The sequence below is a fragment of the Zonotrichia leucophrys genome, chromosome 18 (genome assembly GCF_028769735.1).
Source record: "Zonotrichia leucophrys gambelii isolate GWCS_2022_RI chromosome 18, RI_Zleu_2.0, whole genome shotgun sequence".
Taxonomy (NCBI): Eukaryota; Metazoa; Chordata; class Aves; order Passeriformes; family Passerellidae; genus Zonotrichia; species Zonotrichia leucophrys.
Window position 1 is genome coordinate 5843796 of NC_088187.1, and position 20412 is coordinate 5864207.

The window sequence follows — 20412 nt, forward strand, 5'->3', positions numbered from 1 at the left end:
GGCTCTGGAAGACAAAGACCCCCAGCCCCGTGTGTGCTGCCCAGGGCAGAGAGCAGCTGAACATTCACCCCAGCTGGCTGCTCCAAGGTCCCCCCTCCCAGCTCTCAGGTGTGTGCACTGAGATCTTGAGGGAGTTGTTTGCTTTTCTAAGCTGGAAGGTACAAAAGCAGTGAAGAAGAGCCACCACTCTCCATGGCCCCAAGGAAAGGAGATCCATGTTCAAAGGAGGAGGAGGGCTCCCCAGGAAAGTGGTCAGATCTGAGGGATTAATGTAGTCCTAGAAAATGTGAAGCCCTGAAGATTATTTTTCTTCTGGTTTTTAGTTTATTACTTCCCTCGTTCTCTGTCAACATGAAACTTGTCCTAGTCCTCTGGTGAGCAGCCACAGTGGGCAGGAATGGATATGTGCTTAAAGGAGATCATGGAGGGGGAAAAACAGGGACTTCCCATGGTGGGCACAGGAGAAAAGCCAGCTCATGCCAGCCTGAGCAAGCTGTTAGTGTTCATGCCTCAAATCCTCACCTGAACAATCAGCCAAGAGAAAGCAGGAAGGGACCGGCTGACATCTCGTATCTCTGAAAGAGAAAGAGTCAAAGGTCAGACTTCAACTGAGCTGCAGCCTCTCCAAAGGCCCAACACCTCTCACTGCAGTTAACTGTGCCTTTTGAGGGCCAGTAAAGTTCACCAGAGACCACTCCTTCCCTGCCCAAGCAATGGCCCAGTGGGGAATCTACAGTAGAATTCCCATCACAGTGCTGCAGCCCTGTGAGGCTCCAAGCATGGGGAACAGGACCTGTGGTAGGAGCCTCCTGTCCCTCTGCAAGTCAGTCACAGCTTGGCCAGGACATGAGCAGCCACCAAGGGCTTTCTCCCTGGGCTTTTATAGGCTCAGCTTAGTCCCCCTGGTTCAGCCCCGTCCCTATATTTGGAAGGAAGGGATCGACACTCCCGCCTGCTCACCAATTCATGTTCATTTTTTGCCATATACAGTGTGTAAAGAAAGGACCTGCTCTTCTCTCCCAATTTTAGTAACTCTGGGATTTTGTAGGCTTTTCTTTGGTGGAAGTTTCCTTTACTGGGAATGTGCTCTCCTGCCAGCTAGAACCACAGCCCGCACTTCACTCTCACCAGCATGTCAAACAAATGATAGCCCAGAAGGGACCTGCCCCACTGCTGCTGCTCACAGAGGGCCTGGGCAGAGCTGCACAGAGGTGAAGGAACACAAACCAGCTCTCTGTGGGGTGGAGAGCAAGGCCATGGGAAGGAAAAAGAGGATGAGGATTCATGTAGGATCAGTTACGGCAATTCTTGTGGCTTACACCACTGCATGGGTCAGAGAGAACAAGATGAAGGCCATGACTGAAATACAATGTGACAAACATGGCAAATTAGAGACTAATCAGAAAGAACAACACCCAAATCTGGCCAGAGATGGATGGTTCCTGAATGTCAAATCATGAATACACTGCACAAGTTTAGCTTTGAATACAGCTTTGGCTGCCCACAGCATTCGCTGCCCTTGCTGCCAAGAAGAGCTGCAGAAGCCCCATCACACCATGCTAAGGAGGTTCTCAGACATGTGTGACTGCAATTCCCACAGAAGGATGATGGGAATGTGGGCTTCACATGGAGGTCCCCAATCCCAAACATGCTGTTTGGTTGGTACAGAGCAGCCAGGCAATGGCTGGCAGGGCAGAACAGAGGGAGCCTTCACACACAGCTGCAGTGAGCTCCTGGTGCAGGAGAGGAAGAGTCTCCTCCATCCTGAGCCATTCTGGCTGTTCAGGTCATCTGTCACTGTTTAGCAAGCCCTGTTTGCTCTCTGCCCTGCATGGACATCACCCAAGGCTGCAGGACCAGCCTTCCCTCAGCAGAACAAAGCCCACAAGCCTTGTGTGAAGCCAGAAGCCCCCTCCACCCTCCCCAAACAGCTCCTGCCACCTCCCACAGCCCCACTCTGAGCTGGAGCACCCTGGGGCACCTGCAGCTGCTGCCGCAGCACAGGGGATGTCACCCCTTTGGGACAGGGGCTGACCCTGTTTGTGTTGGCCCGAGGGGAGCCGAGCCTGTGGGCTTGCAGCACAGTCACTGTCCCTGGAGTTCTGAAAAACATGTTTCATGTTGCCCTTAATTTCATTTAAGGTCACTAAAAATGGACACCACAGCCACATATCTCATGAACCATGAATTCCTAGAATCCCCCTAAGCCCGGGGGATGAGGAAAAGCTTATTTTAGCACACATCCCTTGTGATCGGCCCTTTGAACTCAGCACAGGGGATGTGCTGCGAGCACAAAGCTGAGGCACACCAGGCCAGTGTGCAGGCTGGGCTTTGTCCTGACACCAGATTGCCACTGTAATGCAGAAAGGACATTTCCTGCTCCCAGGCATGCTCAGGGCAAGAGGACTGGACAGACTGGACCTCACTCACACAATCATTGGGGTTGGAAAAGACCTCCAAGATCAAGTCCACTTCTGACCAGTGCCCACCTTGTCACCCAGCCCAGAGCACTGAGTGCCACATCCAGCCCTTCCTTGGACACCTCCCTGGGCAGCTTCTTCTAGTGTTTGACCACCCTTTCAGAGAAGAATTTCCTCCTGGTGCCCAGCCTGAGGCCATTCCCTCTCCTCCTGTCCCCGTTCCCTGGGAGCAGAGCCCAAGCCCCCCGGCTGTCCCCTCCTGTCAGGAGCTGTGCAGAGCCACAAGGGCCTCCCTGAGCCTCCTGTTCTCCAGGCTGAGCCCTTTCCCAGCTCCTTCAGCCCCTCCTGGAGCTCCAGACCTTTCCCAGCTCCATCCCCTTCTCTGGACACACTCCAGCCCCTCCATGTCTTCATTGTTATGAGGGACCCAGAGCTGGACAGAGCACTCGGGTGTCTCAGCAGTGCCAGCACAGGGGGTGGTCACTCTCCTGGTCCTGCTGGCCACACCATGGCTGCTGCAGACACAGTTCTTGTTGCCCTTCTTGGCCACACTGCTGGCTAAGTCCCCACAGCCAGCTGTGCAAGCAGAGCAAAGAGAACTCTCAGGCAGTGAGAGCCTCTCCTGGTTTTCTCTAGCTGGTTCAGGTGTCCAGGAGGGAACAGAGTGCAGGGAAACAAGTGGCACTGAGCAATGACCCACGGCAGCTGCAGGTACCTCTGCTGCTCTGTGCTGCCCGCATCACTGCACACACAGAGCTGGCCTGAGGTGAAGGTCACAAGGGTGCTGTCACCAGGAGCCACATTGCCTTGCAAGGCTCTCTCATCCCATCCTGGGGCTGCCAGGGAGCTTTTACTGCTGCCCTTCATTCAGAAAAGGGCACACTCATAGCTTAATATACCCCTGCAAATTAAAGGTGGATTTACTGGTTGGTGTCTATCTATTTTTGCACAAAGAACTTTGGGAGAACAAGAAGGTTTTGTAAGCTGCAGCTGAGTAAGTTCCCTGGCACGCTGAAGGAACCTGCTTTATTAAACTAGTAATGCACAGCTTAAAACATGGAATGATTTGGCTCTAGCACAGAGACAGGTGCAATCATTCCTGCCCAGGTCTCCCAAGCACAGATCTTCACAGCAACGTGCACAACTGATGTAGAGCTGCTAGAAGTCAGGGGCTAGACACTCCACTGCCAGTATATCTTCCTTTAAAAACATCAGTTTCCAATTGAACCAAAACAAACTTTAAAATTCTCCTCTAGGAGGCAATTAGTCAGCTTTTTGCCTTTGCTTTTAGGCCACCAAGCCTAACAGCAGTCCAGTAAAAGAGGGACTCGTCAGTCATGTCTAAAGTAAGGACCACAAATAGACACCACATGTAGCACAGACCAGCACATCTGCTTCACTGAGCACAGACTCCCTGCCCCGAGGCTGGGGAGCTCCTGAGCAGCCCCAGCACACACTGCTGGAGCCACAGCTCCTGGAGGCTCCAGGTGGGAGCACTGCTTCAGCAGCAGGGCAGGAAAGCCTTGGTTGCAATCAGCAACATCAGTGCATCAGGACAGGCTGTTCCCAGCTCTGACTCCTCAGCACTCTGTGCTTGTTCCACCTGACTGAAAACACACACTGATTTACAGAGGTGGTGAAGAGCCCAACTCAATTCTCAGCCTCCAGCTCCATCCTGCAGTTCACTGAAAACCATGTGAGAGCCTTCATTTGTCCCAGATCCTGGCTGGGGCTGATGGAAGCACATTTTAGGAATGCCAGGTCAATGCTGGCACCATGCAAGTCTGACCAAGTGAGAAAAGGCTCAGAAAATGTAGACATCTTCAAAAGCACTGCAGAAGGGGAGAAAGAGCAACAGCAACTCCACCCACACATGACCTTGACCCAAGCTGGAGATGAGGAAGACTTGCTTTCTTCCTCAGGCTGTGAACAAGGATGAAGAGGCTCTGGGTGGCTGCAGCAGGAGGTTGGACTGCAGAACTCCTGAGAGTCCTTCTTATCTGAGTCTTTCCATCATCTGGACTGAAAATGCAACGCATTTTCAGTGAGAGCCCTTCTTATCTGTGTCTTTCCATGATCTGGACTGAAAATGCAACGCACAGCTTTTGCAGTTGTTCAAGGTCACAGTCTCTGCACCTCTTCAGGCCCTGATTCTGCCTGTGCTGGTGCTGAGAACACTCCTAAAGCAGCCAAGCTTCACCCGTGTGGCTTAAGTGTCACTCATCAGCTGAGCTCCTCCATGGGCTATGCTGGCAGCACATGAGGAATGTGCTGCCTGCCTTGGGAAGACAAATGGAGCCAATCCTCATTCCTCAGACATCTTGTCACTGGTCCCAGGCTGGGATGGCAGCAGCCCCTCAGAGGAGATGCTGTTTTCCACTGGTATTGCCAGGCCAGGGCTGTGTGAGCCCACAGAGCAGAGGTCTGGTTTGGCCCCTGCCAGGACTGTGCCCTGCCCTGTCCCTGGGGTACCCAGGGGTCCCTGCTGGCCTTGGGGAACACAGGTTCACCGTGCACAGCCCCAGGCTCTGACAAATCTGCTTCCCAAATGAAACCTGCACCTGGTGCAGCTTCCAGAGACCCACCTGGCCCTGCTCAGCCCCAGGCCAGCACCCAGCACAGCCCCAGGAGAGGAGCCCTGTCACAAACCTTCCTTCCCTGCCAGAGCTGAGCTCCCTCCCTGTGGGCTGGGCACTGCACCTGGGGATACAGGGAATTTGGGTATGAGTACAGTTTGCTTCATTTCTAATACTGGACTGGAAAAATACTGAATATCCACTGACAGAGCATCTCCCAGCACCCCCAGCACATTCCCTTCCCCTCCCTGACCAACTCTGCCTCCTCCCAGTGAGCACTTAGCACAACCCTTGGGCCTCCTGAACACACAGGAACACATCTGTGCTCCCTGCTGCCACTGAACAGGGCAGGGAAATCCTAACAGTTCCCTAAACAACATGTTTTGGTTTTAAATAAACAAACAAAACTCCAAATAAAGAAAAAATAAATGTCAAAGAAAAACAAAACCCCACAACCAATCACAATAAAACTCCTCACTTCCAAAGAAAGTTTCCCCATGGAAAAGCCAAGGGAAAAGTCATGGGCAAGGTCAAATTGGGAGGCTGAAAAAAGCAGGACATCAATTGCTCCCACTGCCATGAGGCAAGGGACATGTCACTCCATCTGAAATCTTCCTGGGCCTTGGCCACACTCCCCCCAGTCTGCCATAATCTTCCTGGGTCAGCTGGTTCTGCCTTTCAGGGCACAGAAAAACAAGGTAAAGGACACAACAGAGCTGCCAAAACATTTGGGAGAAGCCAGGAATCCTGTATTTGTCTCCGTGGTCAGCTGCAAATGAGCTTTAGAGAAATCAGTGTAACAGGTGACTCTTCCCAGGTCATGTGCTGATTTTGCAAAGCCTCAGGACTGAGGTTTGCCTTGTCCAAATCCTGCTTTAACTTGGCTCTGCTGTAACACCAATTCTTTCTTCTGAGCAGGTGCTTCTAACTGATTTGTTTTATTTTTACTTACCATTGCTTCATACAATCATGGTTGTCCAGACTGTCCTCTGTGCAGAAAAGGTATTTGGCCCTAAAATACTGCTGCAATATTTAAAATACAAGCCTGATGTGACAGCAGAGACCTTGAGAAGGGCACACAAAGGCTGTTGTGCAGGGCACAGCCACAGGTTGGTAAGAGATGGGGCAGAGATGGGCCCTGAGGACTCCACAAGCACAAACAAATCACAAGGGATCAAATAAATACAGACCTGAATGTGAAACCCATTGAGGAGAGCAAGAATGCAATAGATGCAAAAATGCATGAGAGATGTCACTGCTCTGAAACAGGTGAAATTTACTGGTTTTCACAATTTTGCAAAGACAGAAATTTTCCACAGGCTTTGGACCTTCCCTTGAATGGGAATGTTCTCTTCCAACCCCACACTCAGGAGAACACCAGTGCTACCTGCAGGAACATCTGTGCTCAGTCCAAGACCCTCTGGAACTCACACCAAGAACTGCTCTGGTTTGTCTCCCATGGGCCCTTCTCTGAGGTTCAGCTTTAAAAAGCACATTCAGCTCCTGATGTGCATGACTAGAAATAAATACTGCTTTCTAAAAAAAAGGAAAGCAGAGCAAGAATATGATGTTTGACCAGTATACAAAGTTCTGATGACATTTTGGTCAAACCTAAGGAAACAAAAAGATATATTTTTTATACAAATCAATCTTTATTTTCAAATGCTGCACTGCATAAAATGTATCTGATTGCAAGCCCTGTGCATGGACACAGGCCCCCTTCACCCTCCCCACTTCCCCTAGCACAAGCAGAGCAACTACACACACCATCATTTGCACCAGAAGAAAAAGCTATTTGCATCCCAATTCTCTTCTCCTTATAAGTGAACAGTGTTCACCTGGAAAAACCACCAAAAAAATACATCTCATTTCTGCATTCAGATGAAAAGAACAGGCTTGCTACAGGGCTGGTCCCATGCATGGAAGCAGCTGGTGCTTTCAATGCTCTTCACCTTCTTAACCTGGATAAAGAAGCACTCTTAAGGCTCCCCTGCTTCTAATAGTGCAGCTGCCTCTCCTAGAAGGCAAAACAGTGCAGAGAAACCAGAGGGCAGAGCTCCTCTGAGAATGCCATGGCCCCATCCAGTAATGGCTTTGCATCAAGCAATGCTCCTGCAGTGGCTGCTGTCCTTGCCAGACCAGCAATTTTTTTTTACCAGCAGTATTTTCCCAGCAACACACACGTTCTTTTCAAGTAAAAAGTGCTTTCCATCCTTTGCTCCCAGCACTGTTTCAGACAAGTCCCAAATTTTATTCTGTACCCAAGATCTTGTTGAAAATTGTATCCATGGGGAAGGCTCTGTAGAGATTTTTGGTAATGGGAATTTGCAGAAACATGGATAACCTTTCTTATTTGGAAGGAGACCGGCTTGATGGGATGTTACACTTGTGTGCTTCTGTTTTAACTCCAGTGTCCAATCACAGCCAAACCCACAGGTGACATTCACAGCAATCTTTGAGGACCTTCTGTTTTAGGATCTGTATTTTCTCATGTGTGCAGCAATAGAAGATGAAATCTCAGTACTCTTCTTACTCTGGCCATAGTAGTCCACAAAGTCACCATCGGGGCCGAGGAGGTACATGATTATTGTGTGATCCACCTGCAGGAGAGCACAGCGTGGTCAGAGAGCACAACAGCACAGAACACCAGCTCAGAGGGGAAATCAGGGATTGGGATCGGGGCAGGCATGGGATACAGGGAAATGCGGGATTGGGATCGGGGCAGGCAGAGGGATACAGGGACATGCGGGACAGGCGCGCCCCCTGCCGGCGCACTGAAGCAGCCTCACCCAGGCACATCCCGGATTTATATCAAAATTTGATTTATATCAAAATTAATTCCACCGCAAATTTATTTAATGACGCTACGAGTGCTGTCGGCACCTAACCGTGACAACATCTTTCTCAGCAAAGACACAGAGTTCTGGCTCTGGAAGCCATGACTGCTCAGGACTGAAATACAACCGTGCTCTGAGTTCAGCTGCATTAAAAATGAGAAATCACAGCAACTTTGGCACACGTAGGGAAAGAGGCAGTCAAATGTTACAGATCAGAAAGAAATCCAACCATTGCCAGGCTTGCTAGTTCCTGTGCTGCTGTCTGCATTTCTGGGCTTGTTTAGAACACACTTTGGTAAGGTGTTGAGCTTGTAGGAGGGCACTGTGGTTCTGAGGGGTGAACATATCACTGCACATGGGACTTCAGTAAAGACCCAATAGCTGGTTTTAAAATGCACATGCTGCTCTTATCCAGTGTTTCAGCAAGCAAAGGCTGCTTTTACTCACTATGTAATCGTTGTCCTCATCCTTGGGCCCTTCGCTGTAGTACACACGGTACGCTTTAGCCACTTGGTCAATCTGTGCCTTGCTACCAGTCAATCCCACCAGCTTGGGAGAAAATTCTAGATGGAAAGAAGACATTTACACATTTTGGTGAAAATAATCCCTTGAAGAGGCACCTTTTCAGTGCTCTGCACTACATGCTATGAGACACAAGGAAGAAGGCAGGAATACCTTTAACATATCTGGCAATGGCTTCTTGGTTGTCCCTCTCAGGATCGATGGTGATGAAGAGTGGGGTCAGATTAGGCAAAGATGGAATTCGATCTGTGATGTTAACAGTTATTATTTATTTTAGAAAACCAGATGTCATCTCTCATCTGCCTTCAAACAAGCTCACAGCCATGTAACATCAATCCAAGCCCATCCCAAGTGACCAGACCTTTTTGGGCAGTTTTATTTATGTGATTTGTGAAGGAAGCAAGTGCCATGAGATGCAATGCTCTGTGTCTGTGCTTCCAGACCCTGAACTCCCTTACCAATTTCATCTACCACTGCAATCATTTTCTCCAGCTCATCAGGGCAGATGTCAGGGCAGTGAGTGAAGCCAAAGTAGATCAGCACCCACTGGCCAATGTAGTCCTTGCTGGTCCTGGGCTGTCCCTCGTGGCTGACGAGGGAGAAGGGCCCTCCCAGGAGCGGCTTCCCAATGCCTCGGTTTCGTTCCTTTTCCAGCTCTACAAAACACAAGTGGGAATCAAACACAGCCATGCCACAAGGCACAATGCTTCCCAGGCAAGCTGAGTCAGACACTGCTCAGGGTCATGTCAAGATCCACCAACGCCTGTCATGCAGACACCCAACATGCACATGCCTTCCAGAAAGTGTTCCTTTTGGACAAAATGAAATATATCACTAAATTCCTTTGAAACAATATATTATCTTTCATTGTTACCCAAATGCATTTTTGTTTAAAAAGGGAAAAAATAAAGACAAGATACCTGGCCTGCTGTGAAACTGCAAAACCAGCATCCGTTGAAACCTGAACAATACCCTAAAAGCTGCAATATCTCTGTTTTCAACTGTAAATGCATAAAAAGGAAATGTGTGGGCAGTTGCTGCAGGAGAGGGCAAAGCTCATGGGCGAGCCCACAACACCCAGCTCCGTGTCTGCGCTGCACAGGCTGGCACAGCGTGCGGCCAAACACAACTATTCCAACCTAGGAGCTTTAAAATGCCGAACCTTGAATCGCTTTTAATTTTTGAAATTTTTCTGCAGCACTTCCATAAACACAGGCAGGCCAAACACAACTATTCCATCCTAGGAATTTTAAAACGCTGAACCTTAATCGCTTTTAATTTTTGAAATTTTTCTGCGGTACTTCCGTAAACCCAGGCACGGAGCGGCCGTTTGGAAAGCGGTACAGTGACGATGCCCAGGCAGGTAAAATACATCTGAATGCAAAACCAACAAACCCTTCATGTGAACACGAAACGCGCCACCCCCGGTGTAAGAATCCGTGCCTGGACGGGCTGATCGTGTCCAATCCTAGCTAGCTATGGACCCCAGCCCACAGGATCATACATGGACAAAAGGGAAATAGAGCAATCCAACATCCCGGCGCTCCTCCCGCACCCCGCACTCACTCTCCTCCTTCTGCCGCTTCATCAGCTTCATGCCGGCCAGCAGCCCCCCGCCCAGCACCACGGTGGCCGCCAGCGACCGCCACGACACGAGCTGCGGGGGACAAGGGTTTGGTGACTGATCGGGGCACGGAGCGGCTCGACCCGACCCGACCCGGCCCGGCCCGCGCTCCCTCCGTCCGTCCTTCCCTCACTCACCCGCTTCTGCGCGCCCGCCCGCGGCCCGCGGCCCGGCGGCAGCTCTGACAGCGGGCGGCTGCGGGATGCGGGCAGCACCACCCAGCCCCGCACGGCCGGGCCCGGCAGCGGCCACAGCCCCGCGCCCGCCCGCAGCCGCCACAGCCGCGCCGCCCCCGCCATGTTCCCGCCGGCCGCGCCGCCCCTTCCGGCCCGCCCGAGGCCGCCATGCAGGCTGCGCCGCGCCTCGCCTTCGGGGTCATCGCTGACATCCAGTTCGCCGACGCGGAGGACGGGTACGACTTCGGGGGCTGCCGGCGACGCTACTACCGGCACAGCCTGCGCTTGCTGCGGGAGGCGGTGTGGGAGTGGGCCGCCGAGAGCCCGCCGATAAACTTCGTGCTGCAGCTGGGCGACAGCATCGACGGGCAGAACGCCCGGCGCGGCGAGGCCGAGAGCGCCTTGCAGCAGGTGCTGGAGGTGCTGGGGCAGCTCTCGGTGCCCGTGCACCACGCGTGGGGCAACCACGAGCTCTACAACTTCAGCCGGGCGCGGCTGGTGCACACCGGGCTGTACAGCCGGCCCGCGGGGGGCTCGGACGGGCCCGCGGACAGGGAGTGCCACGCGTATCACTGCAGCCTTGCCCCGCGGCTCCGCCTCGTCGTGCTCGACAGCTACGACGCCAGCACCCTGGGCGTGGACCCCGGCAGCCCCCGCTACCAGGAGTCCCTGCGGGTGCTGCGGGAGAAGAACACCAACGATGATCTCAACAACCCCGAAGGTACCTCCGGCTTGGCAGGGGCGCGGGCGGCCGAAGCTTCGCTGTCCGGAGCTGCCGGTGCTGACAGCGGGATGTCAGGGGCTCACAAGGATGTGCCTCTTTGCTGCCCACTCCCTGTCGTCAGTGCGGGCCCAGGAGATGCTCCTCCGTAGCCTGGTGCTGTGCTCTGTGCCCTGCAGTACCGGGGAGGCGGCTGGTGCAGGGCACCGAGTTGTGCTCACCCTGCCCCATGCCAGGGGGAAACCCAACAGTGGAAACCCTGTTTGGGTACTGTGACCCAAACTCCTGAAAACACTAATGAGTAATCTTCTCCTTTGTGCAAGGGGGATGGAGTTCTGATCCAGGAAGTGCAAAAACAACCCCAAAGGTTCTGAGAGTAAACCATCAGCAGATTTGCATAAGGCAAATAGAGGAACCAGGGGAGGTGTATGCATTTGTGCCTAACCTTCTTCTTCTTCACTGCAGGGCTCAAAGAACCTCATTTTGTAGCATTTAATGGAGGATTTAGCCAAGCCCAGCTGGACTGGTTCGATGAAGTCCTCAAGTTCTCTGATGAAAACCAAGAAAAAGTTATAGTTATGGGTAGGTAGATATGGAGGGGGATAAACAGACAATCAGAATGGTTTGTGTTGGAAGGGTGCTTAAATCTAGTCTAGTTCCAATCCCTATATTTGATGGAGGGTGTACAGAGGAAGCTCTCAGCAGCTCCTCTCACTCATTTCTGTGAGTGGCTTCTTCCCTCCTTGCCAAATATCAATTAAAGCCAAACCAGCACAACTCCCATGGAAATACAAGGAAAAAAAAAGTTAGCTAGCCTGTGTATGTTAGCTGCAGAAAACATGCAGTTGGTCTGGTGAGGTACAGATGGAACACATGAAACAGCAGAACAGCAACCACACCTCACTCTGGGGGTGAGTTTTCTGTACTCAGTTATTGTATTTGCGAAATGTCCCATGGCAGGAGGAATGAAGGAATCTGAGTCCATGTTCTCAGAAGGCTAATTTATTATTTTATGATGTTGTATTATATAAAAGAATACTAAACTAAACTATAGTAAAGAATGCAGAAAGGATACTTACAGAAGGCTAAAAAGATAATAATGAAAACTCGTGACTCCTTCCAGAGTTTTGACACAGCTTGGCCCTGATTTGCCAATAAGTCAAAACAATGAAACTAATGAAACACATGAAACTAATGAAACAGCCACATTGGTAAACAATCTCCAAACACATTCCAAAGGAGCAAAACAGAGGAGAAGCAAATGAGATAATTGTTGTTGTAATTTTTCTCTGAGGCTTCTAAGCTTCCCAGGAGAAAATCCTGGGTGAAGGGATTTTTCATAAAATATGAATGCCACACTCAATGAGATGGCTGAACTTCCCATCAATGAGGCAGATTTATTACAGTTTACCTCTCTTTATTTCTTTCCCTCTGGACTGCAGCTCACGTGCCCATCCATCCCTGTGCTTCCAATGGGGTTTGTCTGGCGTGGAATTACGAGGCTGCCCTGTCAGTGATACACAGACACAGGTGTGTGGTCTGTGTGCTCGCAGGGCACCTGCACGACGGCGCCTACTGCCAGGACCTGCACGGAGTTCATCACCTCACCCTGGAGGGGCTCATCGAGACCCCCCCCGACAGCAACGCCTTTGCCACTGTTCATGTCTATGAAGATAAAATGGTGCTGAAGGGAAGGGGCAGAATTCCTGACAGAGTTATGCACTTCTGAAATACCAGGCAAAGACACTGTTCTTCTGCAGGAAGGACTCGGATGAAAAATGGACACAAATGTAGGAGATTCAGCTGTTTGCTTTTAGAAAGCTGTGCATGGCTGATCCTTATTGCTTTAGGTCAGGCTTTCTTCTCTTGGATACAGAATTTTAGAAACTGTGTTTCTGTAAGAGAGCACCTGACTTCTTTTTGGAGAATAGAGAAGGACAGTAATTTAAATTAATATACTGGAATGCAGAATGTTGAATTCCAACACCCAATCCAGACTGGATTGCTACTGTGAAAAGATGCAAACCATATAACAAATATTGCTCAAAAAAAGCCCTAATGCTGTTCTCTCAGACTGGATTGCTACTGTGAAAAGATGCAAACCATATAACAAATATTGCTCAAAAAAAGCCCTAGTGCTGTTCTCTCAGACTGATGCACTGTGAAAGTGCAAACCATATAACAAATATTGCTCAAAGCCTTCTGTCCTCATGAGCTTAAAGCATGCGAGTTGTACTCCTCCATCTCTATTTATTTATTTTCTGTGAACATTACAGTAAGATCTCATGTCTAGCAGAATATATCCAGCCTGTAGCCTAATTCAGTCTTCCAAGTTTGCTTTAAAAGACTAAAGTAATGCTCAGAGAAAGCTGAGACCATCTGTGCTGCACCATGGAACGCTGCAGATGCTCAGGCTGTGCTGTGTGTGCACAGCTGGGATCACCTGCAGCAGTGCTGAGAGTGAGCTCTGACACCCATCTAAATAAAAGGGTTTGTGTGTTACACCTGGAGCTGTCCTGGCTCTGTCCCAGCCAGATCCTGAGTCCATTTTATCCACCTGTGCTTCTTTCTTCAGGATGAACAGTGGGACATGCTTGCTGCTGCAGGGCTACTGTGTGGGTCCTGCTTTCCAAAAAAAATTAGCTGAGCAGCAGAATTAATTGGAACAGTGCCCACATCTGCTGTGACAGACTTGAATATGCATCTCCCAGAAAATAAAAGATATGGAGGCTTTCATTGAGTTTTCTTATAAAAAATAGTTTTTATTACTCAGTAAAAACAGTGACTTTCAGTTAATAGTAAAAATATTTTTTCAGATATATTCTACATATGATTTTAGCACAGAACAGAGATACAGACTGCTCAATTTTCCAAAAAGTCTGAAATGGGTTATCCAGGCACATTATTGAAAGTTCTATGGCTGTAAATAGTCATTTATTAAAACAGTATTTGCTCTATTTGTTCCTTACATTACAGAATAGATTTCCCAAACTATGAGGTGATTGGAGAGTGATATAGGGCTACAGTGATATCCTGAATATACCATCAGAACAGACATTAGATCAATGGTGTTTGGAAAATGTAAGAAGCAGCAAGGTGAATTCGTTTCCATAGAAAAATTCCCCACTCAGCTTTTACAGCATTCCTCAACATTTTACCAAATCTCAGCTGGCACTGCTGGAAGCAGCCAGGCATTCTTGGGTGCTATCAGACTGACACACCTTTTGTTAAGCACCAAAAACAAAGGCAAATAAGGTCAGCACAGTCACTGCAGACTTTCTCCCATCCCATTAAATCACAGTTTTGCAGTGTGTTGGCCAAGACTCTCGCATGTCTTTGTTCACATAAATGTACAGCCACGAAACAAAGGGGAACAGGGCAACAACAACTGCAGCAACCAAACGAGCTCCTCCCAGGGGACTCCTGTAACAGAACAAATCCAACAGAGCTGCTTCAAATCACTGAATCTTTAAGGCTGGAAAAGACCTCCATGATCATCAGGTCCAACTTTGCATACCACCACACCCACTAAACCCTACAGTGCAGTGCCACATCCAGTGATTTTTTGTGAACACTTCCAAGGAATGGTGACTCCACCACCTCCCTGGGCAGCCTATGCCAATGCCTGACCTCTCTTTCAGTGAAGGAATTTTCCCTAGGATCTAATCTCAGCCTCCCCTGGCACAGCGTGAGGCTGTTTCAACTGGTCCTGTCACTGTTCCCTGGAAGCAGAGCCTCACCCCTACCAGGCTGCACCCTCCTGTCAGGGAGCTTTAGAGTGAAAAGGTCCCCCATGAGCCTCCTTTTCTGCAGACTGAGCCACCCCAGCTCCCTTGGTGACTCCTGGTGTTCCAGACACTCTGTTCCCTTCACTTCCAGTCCCTCAAAGTCCTTTTTGAAGTGAGGTGCTCAAACCTGACCCCAGGACTGGAGGTGCCTCAGCAGTGCCAGCACAGGGGACAAGCACTGACCACAGGGGTCATGCTGACCACACCATGATGGGACAGCCCAGGATGTCCCTGCCCACTGCTACAGCCACCACATAACATTCACATCTGCCTGCAGCTGGGAAGAGCAGAGAGCCCTTGCCAATTTAATGGGGCTCCTATGGATGTATCACCAGTCTTTTCTGGAGAGGCACAAAGAATTTTCAGACAACTCAGGCTACAGAAACTAGTTGGAATTAAGTAAAGCACCTTAAGTAAAGGGAAAATTCCCCTATTATGGCAGGGGGACAGAAAAAGTGCTTCATGTAGCCTTACATTCCCCCCTGCCCCAAATTTATCTGTGCAAGATCCTCCAGGCTGCTACTGCTTGGGCAGCTGGAAGGTTCAGAGAGTGACATGAAACAGGAAAACAAGCTGCCAAAATCAGCTGTGTGTTTTCAAGGAGCTAGTCACTAAATGTGAACATTGGAATGGATAATAAAAAAAGAGAAAATAAAACTTACTTTGCTGAACTGCGACAAAGACTCATCCATATTGTAATAATCACCAGACCAAACAATTCTCTAAAAAGCCAAACAAAAAACAGATCAGAAAATAATACAAACAGATGTTTATGTTCCTACAATACAAATTTTGCCTCCAAAACAGTAGTGGCTGCTCCTTTGGAGTAGTTCAATATATTTTCTAGGATTATAAAGGTATTTACAAAGAGTAAAAAAGAGCTTCACACCACAAATCTACAAATCAACATGACAGCTAAACAGCTGCAGAAATTCCTGCCTCCACGTTTTGTTCTACTGCTGGATTTATATTCCACAGCACATTTCTCTAATTAACACAGGCAAAGCAGGCACATTTCTCTCATTGAAACAGAGCAAAGCAACATGCCAGTTTTCCAGACTGTGATTAGGTGCAGAAGTAGCTGCCAGGGCTTTGCTTCAGTACTTTACAAGCACCTACTTTTTACATACCTGAATGTCCAGGTGAGAAATTCTCCCTTGTCCTCAATCCCTTGGAGGACTCAGCAGCCCATGCCAGATAAACATGAATTTGGTATCACCGCAAGAGTTTTTAAAACATTGATTACCACTCCCACAGCTCCAGGAAAAGAGCACAAAGCTGTTTCACTGTGCTTGTGCCCTGGTGTCTGAAAGCCAGACAAGTAAATCCAACTGCCACAATCATGGAGGCAATGTTCCCTTCCCTGTGCCCAAGCAGTCACTGGTTTGGAGCATTATGGTCCCTCCTCTTTGGTCTGATTCCTCTGGACCAACAGCTCGCACTATAACAGCCCAGGAAATAAAGTTTTGGAAGGTGACACCAGGAGGAGTCGGCCTGGTGAGCTGGATTTGGACAGGGACACATAAAACCCACTGCTTACCTGCCTTCCTCTTCATGAAAAATGTTTCCTTGAGCATAAGCAAACAAAGAGCAAGCCAAGGCAATGGTCCCAACAACACAGCCAGCAGAATGAAGGTCACAGAGGTTCCTCCAAACACCGTTGTCTGGGGAAAAAAAAAATAAGAGTGTCAGCCACTGTCATGAAGAATGAAGTAAACCCATCTGGATCTTCCACAGACCTGAATGGCAAATACCTCTTGGTGAATTTACATAAACCTGCAGTTTTACAGAAGTTGTGCTATTATAATCTTCATTTTCAACAGATCTGGGCACAAGGAAACCCTTGTGAGTTTAATATACAGATTCTATTGACCAGCCAAAACCTCCCCAGCAATATTCAAGCCTCATGAGTTCTGAACTTAGGAATGCTGCCACTATATATGCTTAAGGTGGCCAGAATGCCAAGAGACTGCAATAGTGTAATTTGTGAAATACCATGCACTCCTGAAGGTTTTCTTTTTTAAGTGTGATTTTAGTTTATTCAGCATAAATGTTCATATAGAACAGATGCAGTCACTTTGTGTATATAAAATGGCTTTATTTAAATTATTTCCACTGAATTAAAATACAAAAATCTTAAATACAAAAATCTTAACTATGTTCTGAAGCCTTGAAACAAATCTGATCCGAACGATCCTCTGAACTGCTGTTCACACCCTTTGAATGTTCCTGCCCATGGCTCTGTGGGGCAGCTGCAATACCTGGCACTGAACAAGACCTTTAGCACTTTCATGGGACTGTGCAAAGCTCAGCTACTTTTGCACGAGGTAGATAAACACAAACAGATTTACAACAATGAAACAAAGTCAATTGCTAAGGTCAGCACAGAGCCAGGTTCAGAGCATGCTCCCTGGTGTTCCAGAAGGCTTTAAGCTGGAACTGGGGTGCAAAGGCAGGCCCACCCCAGCAGCTGGGCTTTCTGCTGGGCTCCTCTCCTCACCTGCAGCCACCAGCACTAAAGCAATGACCAGCTTCTCTGGAAATAGGTCCTGCAGCTTTTTGCCCTCAGAAGATAGTAAGATGTGCTTCTACACAGCCTGATTTTAATCTGTGGCTCAATTTAAAAAGAAAAAAAAGCAAAACTACAACCTTTTGAGGGCAAAATATGAGAAGAGACTCTTTTGAACACCAGTATCATACCTGTTATTGAAGGGTTGATGCTGACAAGCAGTGTCAGGGCAGCTGGCACTAAGTAGACAACCTGTTAATGACATAAATCTACTCGGTATTAAAACTCAGCAAGCTCAGGAAGCAGAAGTGCCCAGCCAGAGCAGCACTTTTCCCCTTTGCAGTTTGTCACAGGCACAGAGCACATCTCAGTCCCTTGCCCTCCAGCATGCCCTGGCACTGCTGGTGCTCATCTTCACCATTACCACCCAAAATCCCGGGCCATCAGCCTATAGCCAGCCCTTGTTCCTCTGCTCCTGGCTTACAGAATACCGACCAAGCACTGCAGAGCCCCTTCCCTGAATCCTGACCCTCCCCACACCCTCCACCTGCGCTGGGGCGTTTTGTCCCCTTTGGTGCCGCTGTCAGAGGGGCTCACACACCGCAGGTCACGCAGCAGCTCCTGTCGCACACACAGAACTGTCCCTGTCACCCGCAGTGCCCAGCCCAGGGAATGCTCCGTGCCCGAGGCAGGGCGGGCACCGGAGCGGGGCTCGCTCCCTTTCCTCGGACGCTCCCGCTGGAGACCCAAGGCGAGCCCAGGGCCACGGGCACAGCGGGGCAGGAGCAGCGGGAGCAGCTCGGGGTGCTCTGCACAGGCAAGCGATGCTCTGCAGGCGCACATCTGGAGTGAAATAAGGCAGATCCTGGAAGCACGGTGGGATTCCAGCCGTCGCTGCAGTGCAGACATCGCTTTCCCGGCTCTGCCCGCTCTTCAGCTGGGAGCAGGGACGTTTCCTCCGGCAGCCCTGGATCGGACGGGCGGTAGCGGAGCGGGGCTGGGATCTCTGGGCAGGAGGTGCCGAAGGGGACGGGAAGAGAAGGGCGGCCCGTACTCACCGTCCACAGCCCCGCGTCGGGGTCGTTCACCTGCAGCAGGAGGCGCGCACTGAGACCCCGCAGCCCCCGGCCTGGCCGGGGCCGCGCTCCGCCGGAGGGGAGCGGAGGAGACGGGAGGGGAGCCCCGGCCTCACCTGCACGGCGGCCGCCAGCCCGAAGAAGGCGGCCATGAGGAGGTTGCAGAGCCGCCACAGCCGAGCCGCCATGGCCGGGGCGGGACAGAGGGGACGGACAGAGGGACGGACAGAGGGACGGACAGAGGGGCGGGACGCGGGCGGGCCTCGGCCCTGATCCTGATCCCGATCCCGGGGCCGATCCCGATCCCGGGGCCGATCCCCCATCCCGATCCTCGCCCCGATCCCCATCCCCGATTCCCGATCCTGCTACTGATCTCGATCCCGATCCCGGCCCCAATTCCCATCCCCATCCCGGCCCCAGTCCCGATTCCGATCTCGGCCCCGACCCCCATCCCCGACCCCCATCCCCGATCCCCATTCCCATCCCTATTGCGGCCCTGACCCACCATCCCCATCCCTATCGCGGCCCTGATCCCCATCAATATCCCCATCCCTATCCCAATCCTTATCCCTATCCCCATCCCCATCTCCATCCCGATCCCAATCCCGGCCCCGATCCCGATCCCGGGCAGCACTGCGATATTTCAAGGATGGGCAGACCCTGGCACAGGTGCCCAGAGCAGCTGAGGCTGCCCCTGGATCCCTGGCAGTGCCCAAGGCCAGGTTGGACAGGGCTTGGAGCACCTGGGACAGTGGGAGGTGTCCCTGCCATGGCAGGAGGCTAAATGAGATGGGTTTTAAAACAGCTTCCAACTCAAACCACTTTGTGATTTTTGTAATGGTTCAGAAATAGTTTTGTGTGCAAGAGATTCAGTCATTTTGGGCAGTCTAGAGAACCAAAAAGGATATTGTTCAGAAGAATAGCATTGTGCCATTGTTCACTGATTATTTATGATGAAAAGTGATAATCAGTGATGAATTAAAAGTGGGTCGTTTAGAAATGTGATATTTACCAAAACCAAGCCTCTGTGAGATCATGTCTCCCACCAATTTCATACAGTTCCCTCAGCACCCAACAGAATCAGGTCTTGCTGAATTGTTGTGTGGAGGACATGTAAACGTGCTCACATTTGTGGAGAGGATTCATTCTCATCTTATTTTTAACTGAGTCTTTCCTTAAGCAGGTTACAAGAGATGAAATTACTGCATTTAAAGCCACAGAGAAGCAAGAGTTGTCTTTGTGAGAGTCCCTACTCCTCACCTCAAAAAAAACAGAACTCTAGTCATAAATCACCTTCATGCCTTGTTTCCAGGTCAAAGATAGGCTCTTGAATGTATTTTCTAACAGAGGGGAAGTAATTTCGGGCTAGAAAATGAAAATGTCACGGATTAAAAAGCAACAGTGTTGATAAAAGTGTAAGAATAATGTAAGAGCATGTCTTTCATTAGCATAATAATTATTAGCATAATATGATAGGAAAATAAAAGCAGCCAAGCTTTTCAGGCACACCAGTTCTTTGTGTGGGAAACAAAATTATGAGTCACTGCCCATTTTTTCCAACCGTACTAGCTGATCTTCAATATGAAAATTAATCTGTGATGAATCTTTGGATCTTTAATTTGTCTGATCACAAGCTATTGTGCAAATTTGCACAGCCCACCTAGTTTCTGTCATGGCTGGGCTGCTCCTTGACATCTCATGGGCTGCACAGTCAGGAGGGGAGAGAGAGCAGATGGGAGAAACTGATGGAGACTGGGAAGGAAGCAGAGGAACAGCTGGGCAGACACATCCAGGGCCCTGTGTGGTATGGGAAAGGACTCTGCTGAGGGGAAGGGAGGGCTGGGCTGGCAGAAAGCAGCTTCTAATGGGCACTTGGGAGGCATGGCATGGAAGGCTTGGCAATCCTTGAATCCAAAGTTCAGTGACACAAGAGCAAGGGAAGGCAAAAGGCCCCTCTGTCTCTCCTGAGGATATGGTTGGAAGGAGGGATTGGTTTAGCAACTGTGGTGTTCTTTATTGCTCTAATTCACAGAATCACAGGACATTCTGAGCTGGAAGGAGCCCATAAGGATCACCGAGTCCAGCTCTTGAGTGGATGGCCCATACAGGGATCATACCACAACCTTCATGTCAGCATCATGCTCTGGCCAGTTGAGCTAAATG

The 20412-nt window shown here is 49.9% G+C and overlaps 3 protein-coding genes across 5 annotated transcripts; 1 reads left to right on the forward strand and 2 right to left on the reverse strand.

The window, feature by feature from the left end:
* Window positions 1-6633: 6633 nt before the first annotated feature.
* Window positions 6634-10278, reverse strand: LOC135455297 (protein SCO1 homolog, mitochondrial). The gene is made up of 6 exons (XM_064728415.1): window positions 10117-10278; window positions 9922-10012; window positions 8814-9011; window positions 8509-8601; window positions 8281-8396; window positions 6634-7596 (listed from the first exon to the last, which is right to left on the reverse strand). The coding sequence occupies exons 1-6, from the start codon at window positions 10276-10278 to the stop codon at window positions 7468-7470; spliced, it is 789 nt and encodes a 262-aa protein (XP_064584485.1). The 3' UTR covers window positions 6634-7467.
* An 11-nt stretch (window positions 10279-10289) lies between these two features.
* ADPRM (ADP-ribose/CDP-alcohol diphosphatase, manganese dependent) lies at window positions 10290-13616 on the forward strand. Its single transcript, XM_064728416.1, has 3 exons — window positions 10290-10876; window positions 11342-11458; window positions 12319-13616. The coding sequence occupies exons 1-3, from the start codon at window positions 10324-10326 to the stop codon at window positions 12603-12605; spliced, it is 957 nt and encodes a 318-aa protein (XP_064584486.1). The 5' UTR covers window positions 10290-10323; the 3' UTR covers window positions 12606-13616.
* Window positions 13614-18449, reverse strand: TMEM220 (transmembrane protein 220). Of its 3 annotated transcripts, XM_064728417.1 has the most exons (6): window positions 18366-18449; window positions 18232-18261; window positions 17365-17425; window positions 16205-16328; window positions 15327-15386; window positions 13614-14299 (listed from the first exon to the last, which is right to left on the reverse strand). In XM_064728417.1, exons 1-6 carry the CDS (start codon window positions 18435-18437, stop codon window positions 14167-14169), a joined length of 480 nt encoding a protein of 159 aa, XP_064584487.1. In that variant the 5' UTR covers window positions 18438-18449; the 3' UTR covers window positions 13614-14166. The 3 variants fall into 3 exon arrangements, 1 of the variants encoding a protein (XP_064584487.1); XR_010442303.1 differs by lacking the exons at window positions 13614-14299; window positions 17365-17425 and having other exon boundaries at window positions 15372-15386; window positions 17775-18261; window positions 18366-18440; XR_010442304.1 differs by lacking the exons at window positions 13614-14299; window positions 15327-15386 and having other exon boundaries at window positions 16275-16328; window positions 17775-18261; window positions 18366-18440.
* Between the last annotated feature and the right edge of the window lie 1963 nt (window positions 18450-20412).

Coding starts and splice junctions, on each gene's coding strand:
- ADPRM (XM_064728416.1), top strand. CDS start 10,324: ATGCAGGCTGCGCCGCGCCTCGCCTTCGGGGTCATCGCTGACATCCAG. Junction 10,877..11,341: donor TGATCTCAACAACCCCGAAG/GTACCTCCGGCT, acceptor TCTTCACTGCAG/GGCTCAAAGAACCTCATTTT. Junction 11,459..12,318: donor AGAAAAAGTTATAGTTATGG/GTAGGTAGATAT, acceptor TCTGGACTGCAG/CTCACGTGCCCATCCATCCC.
- TMEM220 (XM_064728417.1), bottom strand. CDS start 18,437: ATGGCGGCTCGGCTGTGGCGGCTCTGCAACCTCCTCATGGCCGCCTTC. Junction 18,262..18,365: donor GGCTGGCGGCCGCCGTGCAG/GTGAGGCCGGGG, acceptor CTCCTGCTGCAG/GTGAACGACCCCGACGCGGG. Junction 15,387..16,204: donor TTTCATGAAGAGGAAGGCAG/GTAAGCAGTGGG, acceptor TTGGCTTTTTAG/AGAATTGTTTGGTCTGGTGA.
- LOC135455297 (XM_064728415.1), bottom strand. CDS start 10,278: ATGGCGGGGGCGGCGCGGCTGTGGCGGCTGCGGGCGGGCGCGGGGCTG. Junction 9,012..9,921: donor GAAGCGGCAGAAGGAGGAGA/GTGAGTGCGGGG, acceptor TGTGTTTTGTAG/AGCTGGAAAAGGAACGAAAC. Junction 8,397..8,508: donor CATTGCCAGATATGTTAAAG/GTATTCCTGCCT, acceptor CTTTCCATCTAG/AATTTTCTCCCAAGCTGGTG.